Source organism: Oryzias latipes, chromosome 20 (genome assembly GCF_053564925.1).
Source record: "Oryzias latipes strain Hd-rR chromosome 20, Olatipes_Hd-rR_3.1".
Classification (NCBI taxonomy): domain Eukaryota; kingdom Metazoa; phylum Chordata; class Actinopteri; order Beloniformes; family Adrianichthyidae; genus Oryzias; species Oryzias latipes.
In genome coordinates this window covers 21,588,091-21,613,134 of record NC_136256.1, presented here as the reverse complement: position 1 = coordinate 21,613,134, position 25,044 = coordinate 21,588,091, and the positions used below count along the sequence as shown (strand labels likewise).

The window sequence follows — 25,044 nt, the reverse complement described above, 5'->3', positions numbered from 1 at the left end:
ACTAGTTGAAACATTGACCAAACCTTCATTCTTTTACTGTCTTTTTATGAGCATCCTGCTTCTTAAAAATGTAGTAAAGAATTATTGTTTTCAAATATATTTTTTCAACTGCTGCTTTTAAAGTTAGGCTAACTACTACAGTACTAGTACTGAAATTTAATCCTCGTTTAGATATAATATACTAAAAATAAGAAGAATCTGATGGAAGATCAACCTGACGACTTGTTTTTTTGCTAACATGAGTCAAAGTTAGAATGGACACCTTGTTTTCTGTGTAGGTCTTTCAGCTTCCTGTGAGTTACAAACTTTGTTAAAAAGAAAAAAAGGAGAAAACGAGAGAGAAAAGACATAACATGACCTCATTTTGCTGTTTTTAAACTTTATATCATAAAAGATAGGCTTTTATATTCCGTTTGATCATCCTGAGTTGCTCTAAGCCTTTATTTAACCAGTTTGTAGCTTTGAAGAGTATAGCACGAAACAAATAAATGTCATTTACAGGAATTAAGGTCAAAGAAATTGATAGTTACCATTATATATGAGTGGATATAAGTTTTTCCAGCATGAATTAGCTGTGGAAGAGGAACAGTTATTTCCTACAGCAGCGTTCCTCTCCTCAAAGCTTTGGGTATGAGGTACCAGTACAAGAAGCTCTAATGATAAAAACATACAGCTTATACTTCAGGGTAATAGTGTCAATACTCAACCAGTATTGATAGCAATGAAAAGGAAAAAAAAATTCAATACCTGAATTTGTCAACAGTAAAGTACAGCTACGTTTCAGATGTAAAGAAGAATCTTTACATTTTCATCGGGTGAAAGAAAAGGAAAAACTAGCAGATGTAAAGAGGTAGAAGGCACTAAGAAAGATAAAAAAAAATTAAAAATTATTAAGGAGCTACAGAGGGTTCGAAGCTGGAGGGGTAGATGAAGGCAGAGTTGTGGTCAGGAGCAGGGGAGCAGCCTTCGTCTGACTCCCAGCCACAAGGCAGGATGGAGGGCTCGTCGTCATGGCGACCTGGGATGTTCCCACACAGGAAGGGCACCGGATGGTCTCGACACTTAGCAAAGGTAAAGAACCTAAACATATAATTCCAAAACTTAGTTGAATATCAGCAGAAACCTCTTTATACATGCCAATATCTTAATTTACTTCAATTTTTTTTTCATCATTTGAAGCCAAACCTGCTGACTGTCATGCTCTTGCTGTTACTCTTCATCACACTCTTTAGCTCTTCAGATGGCAGGACCATCCCACTGTCACTCTGCTCCTCCTAAAATCAAGAATTTTCAAACGCAGAGGAAATCATATTTATTTATGGTGGGTTTTATTTTAACTTGAGCGCAAGTGGAAGTAAAGTCCTTGACTTACATCATGACTTTCTTGTTCCCCACAATGCATTTCCTCAAAAGTCTGAAGTGTGGCCATATCCCTCATGTAACTGATCAGAAAGATTCCAAATTTAAGACACAACGTTATGATCTTTCTACAGGCTTCCTTCTTCTCTTTTTTAAATAGCAAGAAGCTCAGTGCATCTTTGCTCATTTGTGCAAACCAAAAAAATTAAAAAAGGTGAAGTTTTGATACAATGGGGCAGAAAAAGTATTTAGTCAACCACAATTTGTGCAAGTTCTCCCACGTAAAATGATGTGAGAGGCTTGAAAATTTCATCATAGCTATACCTCAACTATGACAGACAAAAGGAAAAAAAATCCAGAAAAATCACATTGTCTGATTTTTAAATTATTTGTTTGTAAATTATTGTGGATAATAATTAGTCAGTAACAAAAGTTAAACTCAATTCTTTGTTTTATATCCTTTGACAGCAGTCAAACATTTTCTGTAAGTCTTCACAAAGTTTTCACAAACTCTTGCTGGTACTTTGGCCCATTCCTCCAGAGCAGTGATGTTTTGGGGCTGTTGCTGGGCAACACAAACTTTCTACTCCCTCCAAAGATTTTCTAAGGGCTTGAGATCTGGAGACGGGCTAGGCCACTCCAGGACCTTGAAATTCTTCTTACAAAGCCACTCATTGGTTACCCGGTCAGTGTGTTTGGGATTGTTGTCATACTGAAAGATGCAGCCACGTTTCATCTTCAATGCCCTTACTGATGGAAAGAAGTTTTCACTAAAAATCTGACCATACATGTCCCCATTCATTCTTTCCTTCACTCGCATCAGTCGCCCTGGTCCCTTTGCTGAAATACACCTGGGAACCCAGAACACCTGGTTCTGAGAGTTTTGCTCACCGTTCTTGTGATCATTTTTACCCCACGGGGTGAGATCTTGCGGGGAGCCTAAGGGAGATTATCAGTGGGCTTGTATGTCTTCCATTTCCTAATAATTACTCCCACAGTTGATTTCTTCACATCAAGCTGCTTACCTATTGCAGATTCAGTCTTCCCAGCCAGGTGCAGGTCAGCAATTCTGTTTTTGGTGTCCTTAGACAGCTCTTTGGTTTTGGCCATAGTAGGGTAATCTTACTTGTTTGTAGGTGACCAAAAACTCATTTTCCACCATAATTTACCAATAATTTTTTTTAGAAATCAGACAATTTGATTTTCTGGATTTTTTTTCTCTTTTTGTCTCTCATTGTTGAGGTACACCTGTGATGAAAATTACAAGCCTCTCTCATCGCTTTAAGTGGGAGAACTTGGCTGACTAAATACTTTTTGCCCGACTGTATGATATTATCACTTAAATGATCCCACCTTAAGTTGGTTACAGCAAGAGGGTTTTCTGTGAAAGCCTCACTGGGATGGGTTGCTTCATTCGAGAAGAATCCCAGAGGAATGTAGTCCTTTCCATTCTGCTGGAGTAAAACACAAACATTTTCCTAATGCTTTTTGCTTCAGAGGGACGTCTTAGCATTCTCACTTTTTCCTGCACAGAGGTTTTGAACGTCTCTGACCTGCTGCACCTTGGCTTGTAGCAGGTCTCCGAGTGTCTCCACCAAGTTGGTGAACGTTGGTCGGTCTGTAGGATGACCCTCCCAACATGCTAGCATTATGCTGTAACTGTACAGACAAACCCACAGCAGGCTGTTCTTTCACTTATTACAACACAAAAATTGATGGTTTCGTTTATATTTTATCTTTTAAAAAATAACTGTAGAAGTGAGGAGTTTACTTAAAGTTTAATATTTTATTGTAACATTTTATGCAGAAATCTTCCTCATAATGACTTAAGTTTGCCTGTCGATGCTCAACCTTCCATAGTCTTCAGCCACTCAAGGTGTGATGGTAAAGTGGAATTAAAAGCGGGGCAACTAAGTTGAATGAAATTTGCCAATTTTGCCACTAGATGTCCCCCTTCATCCTAAACTTAAAGATTTATTTAAAAATTGTGTAGGAAGGAAGATATTTTCCTGCAGGATTTCTTTGATGTGTTTTTCACAGTCAGAATGGGTTTAGTCTCTTTTGGAGGAATTTCAATTACGATTTTTATCTCTCAAAGGAATTATTTGTTCAAATTGGTAATCATCCAATTATAGATTTAAGCTCCTATTCTGAGAATCTGCAATCTTAATTTTTTTAAATTTTTTTTTAATTTGCTCCTTTGATGTATTTATTAAGCTAGAATGATAAAACTTTAATTACAAAATGGCTTTATGGGAATAGTTGATCAAAAAGACAGCCACCCACATCTCAGGTGTGCTGTATTCTGGGGCTCTCATCCTCGTCCCCCTCTTAAGCCGTAGGCAGAAATCCTCATCCATGTGAAGACCAGGGTAAGGGGATGCTCCTGATGGACAAACAGACACACATCATTGTACCAAGATTACCAAATGAATCATGCAATTAAAAAAATGACAGTACAAAAAGCAACAATTCCTCACCCAAAGAGAAGATCTCCCACAGCAGTATACCATAAGACCACACGTCACTCTGTGTGGTAAAAATCTTGTCAAAAATGGACTCTGGAGACATCCACTTTAGAGGAAGGCGAGCCTGTCAGATAATTAAAATGAATAATAAGCTACAAACATGCACAAAAAAAGGTTTCTTTTCAAAATCAAATTCCAGACTTCATTATCTGTCAATAGCACAACATACCGGTACATAAACGGTAAAGATAAAAAGAGGATTTTTTTTTCTTTGAGGCTACAATCATTGCAAACAGAAATATGTAACAATTGAAATGCTTCTATTAATTTTTGTTTCCCTTTTGTACTAAACAGCATTTTAAAGGGGTTTGTAGTTTTTACTCGGTCTGCTCATTCTGGCTATAGTTTCTTTTCATTCAGTCATTCTTTTTCCACTGTTTTGGTCACGGGGCTGTCGGAGCATATCCCAGCCACTTGTGGGTGAGGGCAGGGGACACCCTGGACTGTTTGCCACAATCACACAAACATTCTTCTCAAACCTAGGGAAAATTCAGTTTCCAATTGCCCCTATGCAGCATGTTTCTTGGACGGGGTGAGGAAGCTGGAGACCCCGGAGAAAACCCACGCATGCACAGGGAGGCACACAGGGCACAGGGGCAAACTCCACACAGAAAGGCCCCCCCATTGATGATCTGTTGCGGGTCCCCCAGCCGGGACTTGAACCAGGGGCCTTCTTGCTGTGAGGCAAGAGCGCTAACCACTGCGCCACCATGCAGCCGTGCTATAGTTTCTGTTTTCTAAAATACATTTTTTTAATAACATGACTGCATTTAACACAGCATGATGCTGCCACCTCCATGCCAAGACCTTGTCATCGGTGCACACAGACACTGTAGTCATTGCTGTTTAGGTTTGCTGCAGCTTCAGGGCCACCTCTCACTTATTGTTACCTCTTTGATTGACGTCCTGTTTGTCTAGTCTGTGAGTTTTGTTATTCCAAGCCTTTTCTGCAGGATGTGGATCTATTTCCATTTCCATTTCATTTTCTAACAATGGATTTTGTTGGATAATAATAGTTATGTTTTTTTTTCTTAACTCAGTCTTAATGATTTGAAAAAAAAAAAGCATTGTCTGTACCCTGTTTGGAGACCATTTTTGGCGATGCAGGGGAAAAAAGATGTCTATGATTTATTTATTATTTTATTTAACCCAGCAAAAGCAAAACCAAGAATATTTACATTTACATGCTTTTCTTCTTGATCATAATGGAAATTGTGCGTTTTTTCTTATTCAAAAAAGTGCAATCCTTTATTTGGAGACCATATACTCACGTCTCCCTTGCGGACGTAGTCGGGGTCTTTGTAAATATCTCTGGCCAGGCCAAAATCACAGATCTTCACAACTTTGTTTTCAGATAGTAACACGTTCCTTGCTGCTAGATCTCTGTGAATGCACTGATGAAGGGACACAGAAGGCACAGATAATAAGGCTCATGGGTACGTGTGTGTGTATTTGAGTTCAGCAGAGTTCAGACCTTGCGAGAGGCCAGAAACTCCATTCCCCGAGCCACTTGAAAGCTGAAAGAAATAAGGTCCTCTAGGAAGAGAGAGGAGGCTGACTTTGGTTCTAGAAGAGGGACAAATACAATGGTCGAAATTTCATGTGAACACTTCAGAAAAGCAGCACAAAGCTTCTGTCTCACCATGGCTGATGTCTTTTGAGTCTGACTCAGACAATGTTTTGGTGCAGTTTGGGTTACCGGACACACTGCCGCCAAAACCTGACCTATCATGTGCTCTTTCGTGGAGCTGACATAAAAAGAAGACCAAAGGTTATTTAGTACCAGAGAAGGAAAATTGTTGTTTTGCTTGTAAGACCACAGGTTTCTAGAAGAAACACTTGCTGGTATGGAAAATTACCAAACACTTCAGTTATGTGCAAAAATGTGAAAAACAAGGAAGTAAATGTTCTGCATGAGAACTGATAACATTATGAGTGTCAAACTGATTGAAGAAGTTACTTTTTTTTTTTTTTTTTACATCTAAGTGTGAATCCTGTTTGCACAAAACCCCCGTTGTTGTGAATTTACCTGGTTGTGTATGTACACGTCTCTTTTTTTCCTGAGGAAAGCTGACAGGTTTCCAAAGCGACAGTACTCGACAATGACCATCAGTGGCCCTTAGAAAAAAACAACAACACACAAGTAAAGATGGCTCAAGCCTTTTCAGATTGACATGAACACAGTGGAATAGTTTCTGCAAACCTCCTGGCTTGGTGCAAGCCCCCAGGAGGTTCACAACATTCAGGTGATTTCCAATGTGGTTCAGGATCTTCAGTTCCGTCATCAGAGCCTTCTGTTCACTGGCTGTGGCTCCCTCTGGTGGACAAAGATGGCAAAACTAGTAATCGCATACTTTATCATTATGGGAAATTGGTAAAATCCTTGTTTGTTGCAACCTTTAAGCATCTTGACAGCCACGGTCCTGCAGCTGGAGGCACTGTCAATACCAAAAGCGGATGCCTGCATCACTTTACCAAAAGCTCCACGCCCAAGAGATTTCCCTGAGAGAGTGAGCAGAGATTATTTCAGAGAATTGGGAGGTGTGTCAGTTAATTAATTTTCACGTCCATTCCAGACATTAGATCCCGATAGCAAAAGATTTCATGCCTCATCAGCTTTCCATCTAAACAAATCCCACCCTGGTGATACTGGGGCCTGATTAGTTCCAGTAAACACAGCAGAAAAACCCCATACTGATTAGCTGATTAGCTCACTACAGACAACACAAGCCTCCAGTCTTATTAATGGAGTGAGTCCCTCCCAATAATATATCAGATAAGACCTGTGAGAAAATTCTCATCGTTTATACCATCCTAAATACCCCCTTTCCCAACCTTTGGATTCCCTACTTTAATGAATTATAAAAGTATTCACCTAATTTAAGGTGCTCCCGCGGGAACTCCCATTGATGGGGGTCGTACTGCAGTCTCTCACACTGCTCCTCAAATGGCCCTTCTCCTGTGTCAAATACAATGGACAGGTACCCTGGTTTGGTGTTTGAGCTGTTGGACTTGAGAAAAGAAACGTTTATAGGTTTAGGAAAATAGTGAAGAAAAGTTAAAAATGAAGAGGTGTGTTTTTTTTAATTCAAAATAGAATTTTTTTCTTGTTTCTTCTCACCCGTTTCATTTTGCGAATTAGGAGCGTGAGCAGAAGCCAGAAGAGAGTGGCCACCACACAGGTACATACGAGTGTGGACATTTCCAGAAATGAGGTTTCTGGCACACCTGCGATCACAAAGACAGACACTTTGAGAGGAAACATAATGCTAAAAGTGAAGAGTTATGTCATCCTAAGACTGGTTTCATCTGTTGGTTTCTATCAGTCCATCAGGGAGACAGCCTGAATTTATGCTTTAGTGAAGACCAAAAATAAACTTTCTGATTCAAACTTTTCCTGTGTTTTTTTTCTGTAGAAAATCATGTCTCATTCCTCTTTACTAACTACACAGTTGATATTTCATCTTTTAATAATAGGAGAATGAAAAAAAGGCTCACTACAGCCTCTCTGAGATGCAGGATGGGCCCTTCCGGAGGAAATAAAAACGGGAGACGGTTTCCTTCCTGGCTGATCGGAACACAACAACAAACACACACATACAGCCGCCCCTCTTTCCAAACCTGGAGTGGGAAGCGAATCCGCCACTACTGCTTCCTCAGAGCTCCACCTCCTCTGCTGCATCCGGATGTGTGAGTGTGTGTTAGTGTGTGAATAAGGAAAACTGAACAAAAGGCTGGGTACGTTTATGTTAAGATCTACTTTGATCAGTGTTTACTCAGAAACTGATGTGCATCATCTTCCATTAATAGAACTGACACAACCAAAACCTCCGTATGTAAATACAGCCCGCAAACAATGTGATATACTGTGATATGTGTGTACACCTGTTTAAAGAGCTGGGAACAATGAGCATTTATACATACATGAGAGTTTGACAACAGCCCTTCAAAGGCAGACATGTCTGTGCAGCACATACTGTACTTACTGCTGACCCATATATGGGCTGAAGTTTCCGCAGATCCCCTCTCGTTGATGGCCTGGCACGTATACAGACCCTGGTCCTCCGTCGTGATTCTGTCAATATGGAGGCTCCCATCTTTTGCAATAACAATCCCTAAAAATGGAGGAGTAGAATCAAGATTGCAGAAGAGGCTCACACGTTGAACACACAATCTGTGGTTTTTACCTGACCCCAGCTGCAGAAGCTGCTCATCTTTGTACCAAGTGATGGTTGGGGGTGGGACGCCTCGAGACGGACAGCTGAGGGTCAGAGATGCGCTGACATTGACGGTGCAGTCCGTCAGATTACCCAGCAGCACGGGAGGTTCTAGAGCTGAAAAGAAACACACAAACACAACAGGGACATGAGTGTCAGCATGCAGACAATAGTTTTCCTTTCAAACAAATCAGAAGATGTTGCCTGAAAATGCAAGATAATAGAACTGCTACGATGGCCAGTTTTATAGTTATGATGTGTAAAAAAACAACAGAAGAATGTTCACAACATAAAGTTAACTACACAGAATGGAGTTTATAACTTTATTAATTTTTTTATGTACTTAAGTACATAAACACTCACATAAATTGTCCATTTTTGTTTCAAATATTATACAGCTCTGCTCTCCTGGAGGTTCTCTTAAGTCTCTTGGTTTCTCCTGTTCTCCAAGAAGGAGGGGCTTTGGTCTTAACAGTTTTTGTTTTTAAAGAATTGACTTATAATAATGCCATGAGGTTATTATTGACATTTTGGAAGTATAAATCTACAGATGAACCTAAAGTATTTGGTTAGATGTGAGGTGAAGTTTGCAGCCACTTGAGAGTGTAGACAACCCCTTCTTTAAACTCTCTTTGTAAGCCATGTATCGGTTTTTGATGTATTAAAAGAATTCATCCATATTTTCCCATCCAACAAAACTTCTTCATCTCAAATCCAGTTTTTAATTATATTATTAATCAGAATTCCAAAATATGATCCTTTCCATTATATGTTCAGTTTATATATATAATTAAAAAAAAAATCTTTGCTAAAGCTTTTCTTTTTATATAAAAAAAACATGTGCATCATTTTCAGAAGTAGAAAAGTATGAAGATGCAAAGAAAATTCCATTAATCCAACAAAAATAAAAAATTGTTGTAGAACTGAACTGACACTTTATTCATTTCTGTTTACATAAACGCAAAACTTGTGTGGTGTTTTGTTGACATTTTGGACAGCTGAGGGAGCTAATGGTCTGTTTTCTTCCCTATAACTGACTGCCGTTTGCCTTAAACATTTTACTGTTCTGTGAAAGAAGGGAAACTTCATTTTCATCTGTGTATTTTTAGCTCATTTATTCCCAACATTTGTGGCATAAAAAAATGATGACGAAAAGTGTTAACATGCCAGTTTTAATGGCTGGTTTTACTTGAAATCTTAAACGAGATTTGCTATATTTCGCATTTTGGAAAATTATGTAAAAACTATGGATTGACACATTTTCATGTAAAAGTTATTTTAAGTGCTAAAGAGAAATGAAAGTATGCCATTTTCTCTCATATGATTGTGGTTTGGGTCTTTTTAAGCACACTGCACAGTTGGTGACACATCTTCAGAGTGGTGCAGTTTGTGAGTCAGAGGGAGTTTGGGCAAAAATGTCTCTCTCTCATTCTGGAAAACAATGACTTTTCATCATGAGGTAAGCTAAACACTTTCTTGTAACAAATCCAAAATCTGCTCCAGGAGTTTAGGTTTTTATCTTGTATTTTTCAACCCTCCATGACCACTTGTCTCTGGCTGGTCACCCCGTTTTGAGTTAGTCCCTTGTGGGAGTCCAAAAAGGAGGAAATTGACGTGTTGAGTCCTGATTGTATAGACAAGCGGTAAAAGACGCGAAGAAAAGTTACTTAACCACAGCGACTGATTGTTGTTTCCCCTATCTTCCTCCAGGACAACAATTGATGATTGTCAGCGGGGGCCGAGCCTGACAGTGTCTGATTGGCTGATTGTTCCTCCAGCCCTGAGCAGGGGCCTGTAAAAGTGGCATTGTGGGAAATGCCATTGTGTGCTCTTCCTCCAGACAAGAGCTCATTCCCACGTGAAAGAGGTGCTGAACTGGAGCACAAGAGCAAAGCTACAGTAGGGTGGGGCCCCAGGAAACTGAGAAGTGGGGGGGAGCATTTCCCAAGCAGCAAGATCTCTGAGAGAGTGTGCATGTTTGGTTGCATGTGTTTGCAATGAAACTAGATGGAAACGTGACAGCGTTTATGTTGAAAACAGGATCATCGTCAATGTTTTAAACTTTTTGCATCAATGGTTCACACCTACAGAAAGTTTTCTGAAGTGATAATTAAAAAGCGAGAGCTGTTCACCAATTACCAATTTACCAATTAAAAAATTTTTTTGGATTTATATAGTTTTGGCTAAATTTAGTTTACCTGAGTTTGTTAAGTACAAACCCACAGTACATAAAACATAAATTGTATATACTAAAATGTCTACTGTTCCAAAATGTCTGCAAGGAGAAAAGCCTCTTGTCTCCTGATCCTTAAAGAAACGTAAAAACCAAAATCTCATGTAAAAATTTGACATCATTCAATTCCAGAAAAGAGAGATTTGTAAAGCAGACTTACTTGTGACGACCACCCGCGTGTCCAGGTGTGTCTCCTTCCCGGTGAGGAGGTGGCGGGTGGAGCATCTGTAGGTTCCAGAGTCTCGCGCTGTCAGGTTGCTAAGCAACAGCACCAGAGAGTTGGAGAAAACACCCGTAGTGGGCTGGTGAACAATCAGAGCCGGGAAGCGGGATTTCCCCGTGTCCTTCACTGGTTGCCATGACAACGCAGAGTAAAGGTATTTGTTTGCCAAACAGGTGAGGTGGAGGTCTCCGCCCTCTCTAGCCTCCTCCTGCTGCTTGACACAGAATCCTCCTGGGATATCTGGAGGGAAAAAAAACCCACAAGAGACGAAGAGATGGATAAGAGGAAAGATGGAGTTCTTCAAAGATCTCCTGATTGAGATGCTGTCTCAGTTTCTCTGCTCACAGATCATGAAAACAGCCTGAAACCAGGAGAACCAATTTCAGAAATCTTCCATTTTCTTAACCCTTGATGACAATCTTGAATGGCTATTGTGGTCAAAAGCAGTTAGTGGAATACAGTGAAAAGCCTTTATATTTACTTTAGCCATTTGAAACTTCCCGTGGAAATGGCTCGAGAGTTTCCTGATGGTAGATAGTGTTTATCTTTCCCGAACACCCCAAGGCCTCCCAAAATAAAGCGGACCTGCCAGTCCAAGGAAGTGCGCTGCGTAGGGAAGTGGAACGATAAGAGCCCCAAGTTCCTGTTTCGATGTTGCTCAGACACCATCAGCTCAATGGAGCCCAACACTCCAACACACACTCTTTTACACATGGAAACACAAAAAACTGTTTTACCTGAAGCACTTGGGTGACCCATTTCTAAGGGATGGTGAGACTGAAACTGTGTCATTGAGTGACCCACACAGACACACATCATCGCTGACAATGCATCTCAAAAATGAGGTTCCTGATCGGAACAAATGTTTTCCTACATTTGTGAAAAAGCCGGTTTCAGTTCACAGTTTTTCTCATTGTTGTAAGAAAATCACAGTTATTTATCATCTTTCTAATGATAAAAAGCTTTAGTACATAAAAGATCTTTAGATGTAAAACTTCAAGCTTGTCAAAATATACAGCAAAATCTGCATTAAATAAAGATTTGATGTAGCTGTTAACAAGAAATGCTTCACCACTATATTATCAAATATTAATTGAAATTACATAAACATTTTTACACAGCAAAAACAGCCCCCCCAGAAATAAGGAAACAATTTTTAAAATTTGACAATGGGATCTTACCAATAAACCTTTTTTTTTAGGAAAGTTAATTCTAGTCACCAAGGCATGTTTTCTTAAAACATCTGATAAACCATAATAATTGACAATATTATTTTTCTTGCAAGACAAAAAAATAAGACAATTATCTCTCAAATGTGGGTCTTTTTACTTTCCTGAGATTCAGCTTTGCAGATGATCTCCTAAAAGTTTTTCCTTACAAACTTTGCAGATTCACTCTCTGAATTTGTTGACTTTAAATGTCTACAAATTTCTCCATATGTTCCTGTTTATTAGTTTTGTGATACCTGTAGTCTCTTGTGATAATTTTGATGTAAAAAAAAGCCCATTAATGTAAGTTTTCCTCTGTTAGTGTAGCAACGTTTCATGTGAAACGTGGTAGACTTTCAAAATGTTCACACTTAAGTAACGCTCGATTTGACTCAGTCGTTCACGAGGAGGATTATTATAATTTGGAGAAGTAGAAGATGCTGGAAAATGTTGTGACTTCAGGGAATAAGAGGGGAATGTGTAGGAGCAAGAAAAGAGAATTTGTTAGTCACTTGCAATTTTTAAGAAAAACATCCAAGGGGATTCCTTCTGTCTGTCATCACCTGTTATGAAGAAGTGGATGTCTAGGTGGTCTGAGCCGGCAGTGTTGGAGGCGATGCAGCGATACACTCCAGACACAAAGGCCTTTGCAACAGTCAGGACCCCCACGGTCTGTGTGGAGCACAAACATCCACATAAGCAAAAGTGGAAAAAGCACACAAGTTTGAAAGGCTCATTACCTCTGCCACCAATGACAAGAATCATGTTTTCCATGCCGGGCAAACAATGGAGGTTGTGGAGCCAGACCTCCAGCCCACTTCCAACTAATTAGCCAGGTCAAAACTTGACAAAAGCATACAGTAAGCATCAACGCATGCATGCTGGAGCAGTTTCTAAAGAGGAGGATGGTTGATTCTGTGGTTGGAAGCTGTTTGGAGGGATTCAAATGCATTTTGTGGGGAAAAAAAAATCTCCATGATTTTCAGTGCTGAGCCTACCTTTTTCCTCCCCTGAAGCACTTCCTGTCTATGAGCAACACTCAGGATGTGATTGTGTGCAGATGAGGCAGGGAAGCTCTCTGACACAGGGCTCCACAGAGAGGAGGAGGACGGACACACACACCTTCAGGAGGAGCACAAGGAGGAGAGCCATTCAGCTGTGTTGACACAAGATATTATATGATACTTCCAGGTGTGTGTGTGTGTTTTTCTCAGCTGCGCTCAGCAGGAGGAAGATCAGAACACTGGGAAATGCCTTGATCGTCGCTGCTTGATTTGAACCAATTATGTCAACAGCGCAACGTCCTCTTTCCCTGTCCTGACAAGGACAAAGCTTCGGTGTGCGAGTTAATGCTGTATTGTTGAAGCATGAAGGATGCAGAGGTGGTATTATCATCCTGTCCGTTAGCTTCCCGTCATTCCTGAGGAGTCATCCCACATTTTTAGGGCATGAGTCTGGCATGTCAAAATCCATAGATTACACACCAGCTGAAGTGTGGGAATTGTCAGTTTTGAAACAAAATGTATGACTATTTTTATTGCATCTACTCATGTCAAAAGACTGAGGGACGTCACAATTAATGTGTTTTCATTCAAAAGTAAAAAGGTAAAAGAAATTGCAAAAGGTTTTTGTGAAGGGTGATTGCTTTTTTTTTTTAAAAACTAACCTATTTAAAAGAAATGACCAAAATGACTTATTTTAAAACAAAATATTCTAAACTAAAATAAGAAACTTTTGGTTATTTATAATTATCAGTTACATAATTGATATGGTATTGCAAACCAGAATTCAAACAAACCTTTAAAATAATCTAGCATTTAATATAATCGTATAAACAAAATGTTTGTGATAAAAAAAAAGATCCTTAATAACTTTGCATTAATCTTTTTTCTAAAAGCCAGTAAAAAAGTATGGTAATGTTTTGGTTGTTGCTGTTCTTAAATTTCGGTATTTCTCTTTTTATGGTCCTTGTGTGGACTGCTGTATTTTTACTATTTGGCTATTTCTTAATTAAATATGTGAACAAATATGAAATCAGTTGTTGATTACAAATATTTTGAAATTACCCAAATCTGTTAAGTTATTGTTGCATAATGATACAACAGCTTTGCAGTAACACCTCAGCTATTGAAACATTTAGAGCTTTTACATAGAAGTATACTCAATGTTTTAATGCCCAAAATCAGCTAAACTTTAAAGAGTGCAAAGGGGTTGACACTTTCGCCTCACAGCAAGAAAGCCCCAGCTGGGACCTTCCTGTGTGTGCAGAGTTTGCATGTTCCCACCTTGCATGCGTGGGTCTTCTTTGGCAACTCTGACCTTCACCCACAGTCCAAAAACTTGATTCAGACATTGATCGATTTCTCTAAATTGTCTCTAGGTATGACTTTGATCGTGTGCCCTGTTGAAGGCTGGTGACCTGGGTGTATCCCACCTTCACCTAAACAGTAGCCAGGTTTGGCTCTGGCAACCACGGATGGATGGATGGATGGATGGATGGATGGATGGATGGGTGGATGGGAGGATGGATGGATGGATGGATGGGTGGATGGGTGGATGGAAGGTTTTAGCCACTATGCACCACTACTTTGAAAAATTATTATAAATTAACTTGAGTTTAAAGATTTATCATCATAATTAGAGTATCAGTTAAGACCAAGGAAACATAAAAACTCTACTTGACTTCAGTTATGAATCACTATATTTAATTAATCTAATGGGACCTTAGTATGTATTACATGCATAACTGCAAAAATCTCTTTTTATGATTATGTAACACAATTATTTCCTTCTTACATTCATGTTCATTTTTCTTTATGTTTTTTTTAATCAATTCATTTCAATATTTCTGTTATGGGTTTGATATACAATAAATGTCCTCATTTAAAGGAAAAGACTTGTTCAGAGCACTTTCCTCCCAATTTTGGATTATGGGGACATTCTGTATATGAATGCTGCCTCGTCAACTCTCCGTAGTCTGGACACAGTTTACCACAGTGCCCTACGTTTTATCACAAACTCTGCATACAGAACCCACCATTGTGAACTGTACTCTCTGCTCTCTTGGTCTTCACTCAAAGTCAGGCGACAGAAACACTGGCTAATATTCACCTATAAGGCCATTCTCGGCAAACTACCTCAATATCTGTGCCGTCTTCTTTCTCCTGTTAACAACATATATAACTCTCGTTCCTCACTCAAATTGCCTCTTTATGTCCCTAGATTCCTCAGTGAACTAGGAAAAACAGCATTTTCCATTGCTGCTCCGCTTTCCTGGAATAATATTCAAAACTCTCTGCATTTAAGTGACCTTATTCCCTTGAATTGTTTTAAAGCAAAACTTTCTGAGCTTTTAAAAGAAACATGCACATGTCACCTTTGACCTTTCTGTACCACTTTTAATTAACCTATTAGTCATTGTCCTACTGTTCATCTCAATTTTAATTGCATTTTATTGTATTTTGTAATGTATTTTTATATTTCAGTTGTTTTAACTGTATTTTATTTTGTATTGATGCCTTTTGGCCCAGGTCTTCCTTGAAAAAGAGATGCAGTCTCAATGGAACTTTCTGGTAAAATAAAATAAAATGAAAATTTACAATAAATGCTTGAAATAAACAATAAATCAACTAATACAAAAAAAAAACGAATAAAAAAGGTTTTAGTTAAGCAGGCTACATGTGAGATTACTTTAAAGTGAGTGCTGTTCTTTGTTTATACATTTTTATATATATTTTATATATATATTGCATTTAATACTGGATCTGCAGTTTGTGCTCAAAGATATCATTTTTTTGGTCACAAAATTATGTATACATTGCGATGTATAAAGACAGTAAATTACATAAGAGAACAGTGTGTAACAGTGTAATAGGAAACTGAATGTTGATGAATCACAAAATCCCCAAAATAAATATATATTTGGGAAGGGACTAAATTAATATTACCAACAATATTTAGAGACTAAATTCATCATCTGATAATAAACAAAACCCTACAGGAAAGCTGAATTTAAAATAGCAAAAATAAATTGACAGCACTGATGACGTTTTTCCGCGGAAGACTCCATTTGAGCCCAAAAAGGGGGACTCTGCCTGTACCATATTTCACTCTTGTTTCATTGACAAAAATAAATAAAGACATTAATAATAATAATTACTATTATAAATACTATTATTATTATTATTATTATTATTATTATTATTATTATTATTATTATTATTATTATTATTATTATTATTATTATTATTATTATGTTTAATTTAGGTCTTCTTAGATTTGTATTTTAAAATTATGTGGCGTAATAATAAGTAATAATAAATACACATATTTATGAATATGTTTAATCCTCAAATTAGCAAATGTTTAAAACTAAATTTCACTTTTTTATATCATAGTAGAGTTTAACTTGTAATTAGCTGACAGGAACTAGACACCCCCATGTCTGTTTGTGAACGTGTCCCACTTCTGTTCCTCCCTGTATCCTTGTTGCCAACCTTCTCCGTCTGCTCTGACCTCCTCCCTGACTTTGGCTCCTCTACTGCTCCCTGATTGCTCTTCCTTTTGGCATCAGGATCATGTGTGACCGAAGGCCCACCCTGTGCTTGACACCACAGCCCAACACTTATCCATTCAAACCCACCACAGCACGCTCCAACACCTATCAGGGGAACTATTGTAGCCCTCACATTCACAAATGAAAAAAAAATGAGTGTGATGGATGTTGATATGGAGGTGGAAAGACAGAAAATAGCATGCACAGAGACAAATAACATTCAAGACTTTCATACAGCATGCGCCTGCCAACAGGGTGAGCAGCGACTGCATGGAAATATGAATGAGCTGTTTTGGGTTTTTGCGTAACAGTGGAGGTCATCTCCTGACTTTCCTTCCTGTCCTGTTCTGCTGCCTGAAATACTTTTTACACCGGCTGTTCTGCTTTGTTCCGCCTTCAGCCCCCCCCAAAAAATAACTACACAGTGCATGAAACCGACACACAAATATGAGCAAAGTTTAATGCAAAAATCACAAAACATCTAAAATAACACTTCAATACGTCTTTACAGAGTCATACAAAGTTTGCAAATATTGTCATTTGTCATATGAAAGTTAGTTGTATAAAATTATTTAAATATTAGGTTCATATATTACTCATAAAACATCTGTATACATGGAATGGATCACATTGGCAGACACCCGTAACTTGGAAAACATGCACACAAGAGAACACTTTAGTAGACTCGATTTACTCACACACCCGAGATTCATGGCACTCATTCTCTTAAAGGCACTTCAACTTTTCTGAACTTTTGATACATGAACAACAGAAATGTTGAACTGATGTTGCTGGACTCACACTGAAGACATTTGGACAGCACAGGAAGGTCTCAGATTTCCTACATGGTAGGCTTCTGCTTATTGTCAGTCTTTGAAAGAGAACTGAAGGCATCCCATAATCAACGGCACAATGCTTGTCCTCTTCCCTGCACTTGAACCTTTAACCAGTGGCTAAAAATTGAGACAGAAACTCACAGCTTTTGTGGATGTCAGAATCAGATCAGGCCTGGCACAGTTTTTGCGCCTGTTATAGTACCACTCTAGGACACAAACACACACTCACTCACACACAAAAAAACAAGCAAAGCAGCTCCAGAAATGTGGCTGGTGAAAAGGTGGAATTGCACTTATTCTGGCTCATAACGTCTATGAAATGTTGCAAAGCTGCAGTGCAGCCTGTTCTGGGGAAGCACTTTGCCTGGGAAAACCATGAAAATAAATAAATAACCAGAAAAGCAGGTGTCCTTGTATCCTTCATGTTGTGGCTTGTTTTAACTCCAGGGTTCCTGTGTCTCCTTGTCGTCACCGCTCAGCAGTGTTCAGAGTCTCTTTCCCCACATTTGCAGGCACAGGATCGTCATGGTATGTATTGTCATTGAGAGCTGTTGAGAAAAGGCACTGAAGAGCGTGTGGAGGATGAGGTGCTCCGGCATTGGAGATAATGGGGAGTTGTTCCTCTGTGGAGGTGGAGGATGCTGGAATGGGATGGAGGGCGAGCTGGTAAGGGAAGGGGCTTGAGAGGTATGTGCTGGGGGGGGCAGTGGAGCTGGGGTGTGTGTGTGTGTGTGGGGCTCTTAAGAATAGATCAAGCTCTTGAGGAAGCAAACTGTGCCACGTTTGAAGACGAAGGGACAATCATGCCGCTGGGAAGCGTCTCGCGTCGAAGAGGAAGCCAAACAACGAGAGGAAAGCGCTCTGATTTTTGCACAGGAAACCCAGAGCGCCTCCTGCCCAGGCCAGATAAGAGCGTCGAGGTTCCCAGGGCCAGACCCAACAGTGGACCCAGGACCCAGGCAAGAGGCCCCCCATCAGCCTGGCCCAGCCCGGCCGACTGTCCCTGGGCTTCTTCCAGCACATCGTCAGGCTCGTGGTGCAGCCGGGCTGCAAAGAACAAGCGCCTAGTGAGGATCCAACAACACTACTGGTCTAAAGAGACACACTGAGTAGAGACATGGAAGCAGAAACCAGAACATTGCTTTAAAAGAACCAGATAGGAGGCCACATGGAATCTGCAGAGGAATCAGCCTGAAAATAAAATCCATCCATGTGTCCACACACCCCTATGACCTTTAAGGTCTTTCCATTTTTTCCTCATTATAACTTTATTTTTTTTGAAACACAACATCTCTAATTTACTTCAACTTTAAGCAATAAAAAACATAAAACGCAAAATTTGTATAATTTTAATACAAAATGAGTGTTTTAAAGTTACAAAAGTGGATTTTTTTTAATGTGCAGACTGCATATGGCTTCCTACTGTTAAGTGAACACATACATACAATTGAAGCAGCAGGGAGAAGAAATACCCCAACTGTAGTTGTTACAATGACTGTGATTCATTCATCTCCCAGAGGAAAGTGGTAAATCTTTGCCGGATGCCTTTAAAAGTCCCGTTTCACTATGCAAATTATTACAAGCCGAAATGAGGAGTTTAAGGCGTCACGGCCTGGCGCCATCCGAGAGTGCCAGGGTTACAGTTCAAGTACACTGATGATGTCTGCGTCTCAGAGCATGGGCGACGGTTGGAGCGCTCTCGGGTAATACTTAACCTCTCTGACTTGGACGCGTGAATCACAATAAGCGAGTGACCTCCAAGAACAGCTTAATCAGGGCTCCTGCCAAGTGTGTGCTTTAGCTCTCGCGTGCTGTGACGGTCCCTCTGCATTTCTGGGTTGGGTCATTTCTCATGAGAACTTTATATATAAAGTGTGTGTCAGATATAAGAAAAGGCATCACAGGATGCACTTTGCAATCACAATAATAAACAGGCCTCTCGCCTTGCACCACAGACAGGAAATTCATTAAATCATAGTGTTTGATTTGGAAATCAACAAATCGTGACTGCAAGCACAGAAGTGGCCTCTATTGAAGTGTCCTTTTTTTCTGTTCTTTAAAGTCTGAAACACTGTGTGTGTGTATGTAGACGAACAACACACACATACATGCAGACTCACACACAGACATGGGCTGCATGTTTTTCTGTAGTTAGACATGTGGAAAAGAACACATGGATGATGTTAGGTGAGCAGAAAATGGGAAAAGATCTGCATGAGCATAAAAAAAACCACACAAACAAAGCCTCACACATGTGGGAGCACAAATTTAAACTCACACACACACACGTAGACGCACACACACTCACATTCCGACACATGAAAGGCCCCATAAGGCATCTGTTCTGGTAACAGAAAGGAAGCGCTGTCTGGACACATGCCGAAACAGACAAAACATGTCTCATTTTTCTAAATCCCACAGATACACCAACAACTGAGCTAAAGCAAACATTATTATTTGTTCTGTAATTGAGTCACCTGATGCCACTACACTCATTTTATCCTTACATCACTCAAAAAAATCCTGAATATATAACCATTAGAAAAAAAATACATGTTTTTCTTTCTACTTCTGTTGAAAATCTGTTTTTTTTCTGCTGTTGGTTTTGATGTCAAAGTGTCTCAAGTCACAGACAAATATTTGTCGTCTTCTGCAGAATAGGATTAAACAAACTGAAATATATTTCACGCCTGAATTTGGAAAAGTGAAGTTCAAAGGTCTTGTACTAGAAACATCAGAGATTTTTTTTTAATTTTTGCTTTTAATCTTTGACTTTTCAATATTTATTTCATTTTTGTTTCCTTTTTTATTATAAACTTAAAAGCATTTTTTTTGTTTGGCATTGATTTAGATTTTGTGCTAATGACAATTTTTACTTTTCTAAGGAAATAAATGTAGTGTTCATTTTTAACCTTCAGGCACCACTGTTAGCAGAAAGAACTTCTCGCTTCTACTTTACATTTCAGAACTTTATTGTCTCTAAAGGAAGCCAGGAGAATTACTTTTCCAGGATTTTTGAGAGAAAAGTAAGGCTTTCTTGTTATCTTATTTGGTTTTTATTCATTCTGAGTAAAGACATTGTGACAAGTTTTTAAGGAGGATTTGATTTGGGTTTTGTTTGCAATAAAGAAAAAAAACATCTGGTGATATTTAGGACTGAATCATCTTTGAGTTCATTGGTTTTCTATCCTTTTAAACCAATAATTAAATGGCTACTTTAAGAAATCTGTCAACTAAATAAGGAGAAGATAGTTGGCAACTTTCAAAATACAGGGGATCATTAATTTGTTTAGTTTATTAACTGGACAAAAGAAAAGTTTTGGGTTGAAAAGTTTTTTTCTTAATTTAGATCAGAACCTCTTCTCACAGTTTGAACCTTAAAGTTGTAAATGTGTAGGATTTATGGCTGCACTTAGGTGCACTCATCAATCAAATGAATTACAATTGAAGTAAATTCTGCTTTTTTATTTATTAAATTTCTAACACAACATTTCTAACCCATCATTTTCTGGTTCTGATCCTCTGAGCTACTTACAGGCCTTTGGACGGGCAAGGATGCCAAAGCCACTGGAAGTGTGGAGAAGGAACTCCATGGGCGGTGCAGCGAAGTGTTTTCCTGCTCCCCCGCGGCACAGAGCCCGGATCTTGCAATGACACAGCTTTCTCTGCTATTTGAGGACTCACTGTAAGACGCAAAGCAAAAACTGAGCTGAGCAGACGTGGCACAGAAAGACAAGCAGAAATGTTGGGTATAAACTCTTGTGTCTCACCATTGACCATGAGGGTTAGAGTGAGATTCTGGTACAGCCCATGTTCTTTGATTTGCACAAGGACTGTGTACTTTCCTGCATCCTCTTCTGCAACATCCTTTATGACCAGGGAAGTCCCGTTGATGCGGTATCTGGAGCAGTGCTCTGCAGCTAAATTCCCATCCTTAAACCTGTTAAGGAAGAAAGACCTCTCATCAAAGTGTGAAGGAGGGAGGTCAAGCGCTTTCCAAAGCTTGTGTCATGGCTACAAATCCAGCAGAGGTTTAGGTGAAGAAGTTCTCAGTGACCAAAACAAAACAAATCAAAACACACAAATTATTTAGTTTCTGATTTGGAGGAGAGAGTGACGTCTTACCAGAAAACGTCAGGGACAGGAAACGCTCGTACTTTGGGAGAAATTCTATAAGATTTTTGTCCAGCTTGCACCACCATCAAGGATCCATTTCGGGGCTTCAGACGGATAAATGGACGGTCTAAAATTGAAGAGATGAATGTGCACAATTAAGCAGAATTAAGAAAATTATCATGTAATTATTGTTTGCATCAAGGGATTTCGAGTCTACGGAGCCAAAGGCATTTCTAGAATAAAAATAATTAAATAAAATGAAAAAGAAGCTGAGAGTGCACTCTGTGCTTCGCTCATCTTCAGCAGGAAACACTCACCATATATGGTGACTGTAACTTGCTCCTGCTTGCTTTGATCCCCGCTGGTGACGCGACATGTGTAGAGACCTCCGTCTGAACGCTGGAGCTTGGGGATGGTCAGGGTGCTGTAGAACAGCACGTGCATTCTGTGCCTCACAAGTATTTTGGAGGTGGAGCCGGCATTATTCAGCTGAGGGAGGACGCAGGGAAGAAGGGTTAAGACAAAAGGTTTATTTGCAGACAGAGGCAACATTTTTTAACGTTTACTGAAATCCAATTTGTGATTAAAAAAGAAAATTTGTCTTCTTTTTTCTTCAATCTTGTGATGTCCTTTGTAATGGAAATAAAGCAAAAATACTAATTAAATAATCTTACTGGTGATTTTAAGAAGACAACTCCAATTAAGTCCCTTCTTCTAAAAAAATGGTGTTTTGCAATTTGAAAGCAATCTTAGAATAATTTACATGAACTCTTTCTCACCTTCCCAGGATAGTTCCAGGTGATGTTGACTCTGGTGTTCAGCTCTGCAGTTGCGGTGCAGTTCAAGACCAGTCTTTCCCCCTTCAGGGCTCGGAATATACCTGTGCTGTTCAGATTCACCTTTGTGATGTTGCTCACTACCAACAGTGAGGAAAAAGAGAGACAAAGATGAATAGAAATTCATTTAATGCGGATTTCTCAGTCACTTGTAGCAGCCCGCTGACCTGTTCTGTGCACAAAGTAATTCTGTGACTGGTGTCTGACCCCGTTGACGGTGGCCTGACAGTGGAAGAGGCCGACGTCGTAGTAAGTGGGAGCTCGGATGGTGAAGCCTTGTCTACTGTTCCAAACAATGTTCTTCTGGTCGGCCGGGAGACTCTTGCTGAGGAACTGGGACTGTTGGGGAGGCGAGGAGAGAATCACATGCTGATGAGCACAGGAGACATGACACATTTGATTAAACTAGGAAGACGTGATGAAAATATGGAATAAGTGATTCAAGCTTCCTGAGAGGGAAAGACACAATCCCAGCACGCACAGGAGGAGAGTTTAAGTTTCCCTTTCTATTTTCTTGGATGAAGGAAAAAAAAACAGAAATACAGGGAAGTTTAGAGGGCAGCAGATTTGCAATTCTGAGACACAATGATCCTAGCATATAAAGAAAAGTATTAATTCATAATATTTTATAACTTATTTTTGAATAACAGAAGCTACAGAAGCATTCCATAAAAGAAAAAAGACAAGGAAACCTAAAAAAAATTCCTTTACTGACAGATTCAGTTAAAGGCAGGAGAAATAAACAATTCTTTGAGATTCGATATAATCATTATGGAAAAAAAATATGGATGATTAAAATAGTAAAGAAGTGTCTTTCTTGTTTTATGCATTGAGGATATGTTTTGTGTGACATGGTGGAAGCCTCTCGCCCTCTCTCCAGGGAGCAGCATGGTGTCCACAACACCATGTCCCCACTATAAACTGACTGACACCCCCTTCCCAAGCCACCTTTCTCTGGTGACGCCTCTGACCTCTTCTTCCTCCTCACTCTGCTCTGTGAAGTTGATGCTTTCCGCTACTTCCCTCCTTCGGAGCTCAGTGACGTCCTGTCTGAGTGTCCTCACCGTCCTCGGTGCCCTGCACGCCTCTGTTCAACACACCCTCCATCCCTGCTGTCATTCAGAAATCCAAGGAGATGGTGAGGAAGATTGAGTGACGGGTAGTGGAGGGGTGGAGTATCGAAGCCAGGATACATGAAACGTGACTCAAGTCCAACTCTTTGCATCCTGTTACTGCAGGATAAAGACATTTCGACAGGAACCTACGATAAACCTCGTCACTCCAGACCTCACTTTCACGGCCCGTGCGAGAGAGCAGAGCCTCCTGTGTATTGTTCCTCCTGAGAAAGGTCACAGTCAAGACCCAAGCAAAGAGCAAAGTCCTTCCAGGAAAAAAACACTCCAGTGACTCTGACAGTGAATCGACTCCTGGCCAAGCGGAGGGGAAGAGGAGTGAGATGAAGGAAGAGGGGAGTTATTTTTAGAGTAAATACCTTAGCAGTGTCAGGCATTTGTAGGGAGAAGAAGGCAGGACGAGTGTGTGTTTGTGTGTCCGGCCTGTCCAGTTCCTAAACATTTCTCTCGTTTGTTTATGGCAGCGATGACTCTCTGGACACTCTGTTCCAGACCAAAATATCACAACAAATAAAATAATGATGTGGTGGCAATCAATCACAAAGTCTTCAAAGACCTCATTTCCTATTATTTGTTTCTATTTAAAATTCCAAAATTGAAAAAATATTCCATTTGAACTAATAATAGATGCAATTTCGTCTTAAAATGAACAAACAGCTTTAGTTTAGTAGGCATCCTAGAAAATAACATGAACTTAAGTGTTGTAATTTAGTGTAGATGGAAAAAAATCAAAATGGCCAAACTAGATTGATTATGTTGGATGTCTTCTCACTGCCCTGACTTACATTTAAATAAAATTTGGTGCAAAGTTTTCTTTTTTTTTAATTTGTCAGAAGTGGGTACCTGGGGAGAGAGGAGGGGCTCCAGGAGGTCTTGGGATGGTGTCACAAACTATTCCTAAAATTGTTTTGGTTTAAATGCTTACTTCAAGCAACTAATGGTAGTCACAACAGATTTTTGAAGTGTTTTTAAATGCACAACAGGAATAAGACTGCTGTTGAAAAACGGCCATTAGAATCAGACGATTTTCATTGGCGCTTTAATCACCTCTTATAAAATCTTTTCAAAACGTCTTTTTTTTTAGACTTTTTTTTTTCTAAGTGGCTAACTAAAGCTTAATTTCAGCCAAAGTTGCAACACATTTTGTTTTTTCATCAATGTGCGACAGATTCATTTTCCAAAATAGAACACAAAAAGCCCAATTCAAAGTTTGCGTACAAACCGAACAGGACATGCAGAAATCTGGTGCGTTTGATTTATTAAATGGGTTGCGTGTGCTAAATGTGCAAAATATCTTGACCGTTGCCAAATATGCAACATGGGGGATTCTGTGTGTTTGTGATGTCCAAAAACTGGGAGCAACAGATGCAAACAAATTAATTTTGTGCACTCAAGCATGAAGCAGTATTGCAGCTGCTGTTCTGCATCTGTAGTTTTTGTGCACGTATGAAAGGAAATTTTCTGAAAAGTATGTTTAAACTGGCACAACTATATGCTTTTGACTGCAATAAAAGAGTTGCAATTAAAAACTAGATGAGTAATGGAGCTTTTACAAGCTTTTTTGTTGGATTGTTGGAACATGCAGACTGACCCACTAGATTAACAAAGCTGGACCCATTTAATGGTCTATCTTAGTGTTTAAATAAGTCTTTGATCAGTGTGATATTTACTTTATTGCTACCTTCTAGTCATAAAGACATAATAGCACATGGTTTGGGAAAGGGGGCAGCTTCAGGGGGAAGACTCTGAAGTAGGGTGGCAGGTGCCCCCCTTTGCCCCCCTGCTCTGCCCCTGCAAACT

General features: G+C 39.5%; 1 protein-coding gene across 5 annotated transcripts in view; it reads right to left on the bottom strand.

The window, feature by feature from the left end:
- Nucleotides 1–362: 362 nt before the first annotated feature.
- The window catches only part of flt1 (fms related receptor tyrosine kinase 1), a 31,527-nt gene continuing 6,845 nt past the window's right edge, over nucleotides 363–25,044 (bottom strand). For 2 of the 5 annotated variants that reach the window (XM_011488922.4, XM_078938523.1), the window contains exons 5-30: nucleotides 22,279–22,450; nucleotides 22,055–22,191; nucleotides 21,593–21,764; nucleotides 21,285–21,402; nucleotides 20,930–21,099; nucleotides 20,695–20,842; nucleotides 12,767–12,890; nucleotides 12,332–12,440; nucleotides 10,498–10,800; nucleotides 8,075–8,221; nucleotides 7,874–8,002; nucleotides 7,009–7,115; nucleotides 6,763–6,898; nucleotides 6,285–6,389; nucleotides 6,091–6,204; nucleotides 5,917–6,005; nucleotides 5,530–5,635; nucleotides 5,362–5,453; nucleotides 5,159–5,281; nucleotides 3,840–3,951; nucleotides 3,646–3,745; nucleotides 2,913–3,018; nucleotides 2,713–2,813; nucleotides 1,373–1,442; nucleotides 1,186–1,274; nucleotides 363–1,080 (exon numbers count right to left, since the gene is read on the bottom strand). In XM_011488922.4, coding sequence (XP_011487224.1) covers nucleotides 891–1,080; nucleotides 1,186–1,274; nucleotides 1,373–1,442; nucleotides 2,713–2,813; nucleotides 2,913–3,018; nucleotides 3,646–3,745; nucleotides 3,840–3,951; nucleotides 5,159–5,281; nucleotides 5,362–5,453; nucleotides 5,530–5,635; nucleotides 5,917–6,005; nucleotides 6,091–6,204; nucleotides 6,285–6,389; nucleotides 6,763–6,898; nucleotides 7,009–7,115; nucleotides 7,874–8,002; nucleotides 8,075–8,221; nucleotides 10,498–10,800; nucleotides 12,332–12,440; nucleotides 12,767–12,890; nucleotides 20,695–20,842; nucleotides 20,930–21,099; nucleotides 21,285–21,402; nucleotides 21,593–21,764; nucleotides 22,055–22,191; nucleotides 22,279–22,450 — 3,369 coding nt within the window. In that variant the 3' untranslated portion in view covers nucleotides 363–890. Of the gene's footprint in view, nucleotides 1,081–1,153; nucleotides 1,275–1,372; nucleotides 1,443–2,712; nucleotides 2,814–2,912; nucleotides 3,019–3,645; nucleotides 3,746–3,839; nucleotides 3,952–5,158; nucleotides 5,282–5,361; nucleotides 5,454–5,529; nucleotides 5,636–5,916; nucleotides 6,006–6,090; nucleotides 6,205–6,284; nucleotides 6,390–6,762; nucleotides 6,899–7,008; nucleotides 7,116–7,873; nucleotides 8,003–8,074; nucleotides 8,222–10,497; nucleotides 10,801–12,331; nucleotides 12,441–12,766; nucleotides 12,891–20,694; nucleotides 20,843–20,929; nucleotides 21,100–21,284; nucleotides 21,403–21,592; nucleotides 21,765–22,054; nucleotides 22,192–22,278; nucleotides 22,451–25,044 lie in introns of all 5 variants that reach the window. The other 3 variants (XM_020712444.2, XM_078938524.1, XM_011488923.4) reach the window with 3 other exon arrangements.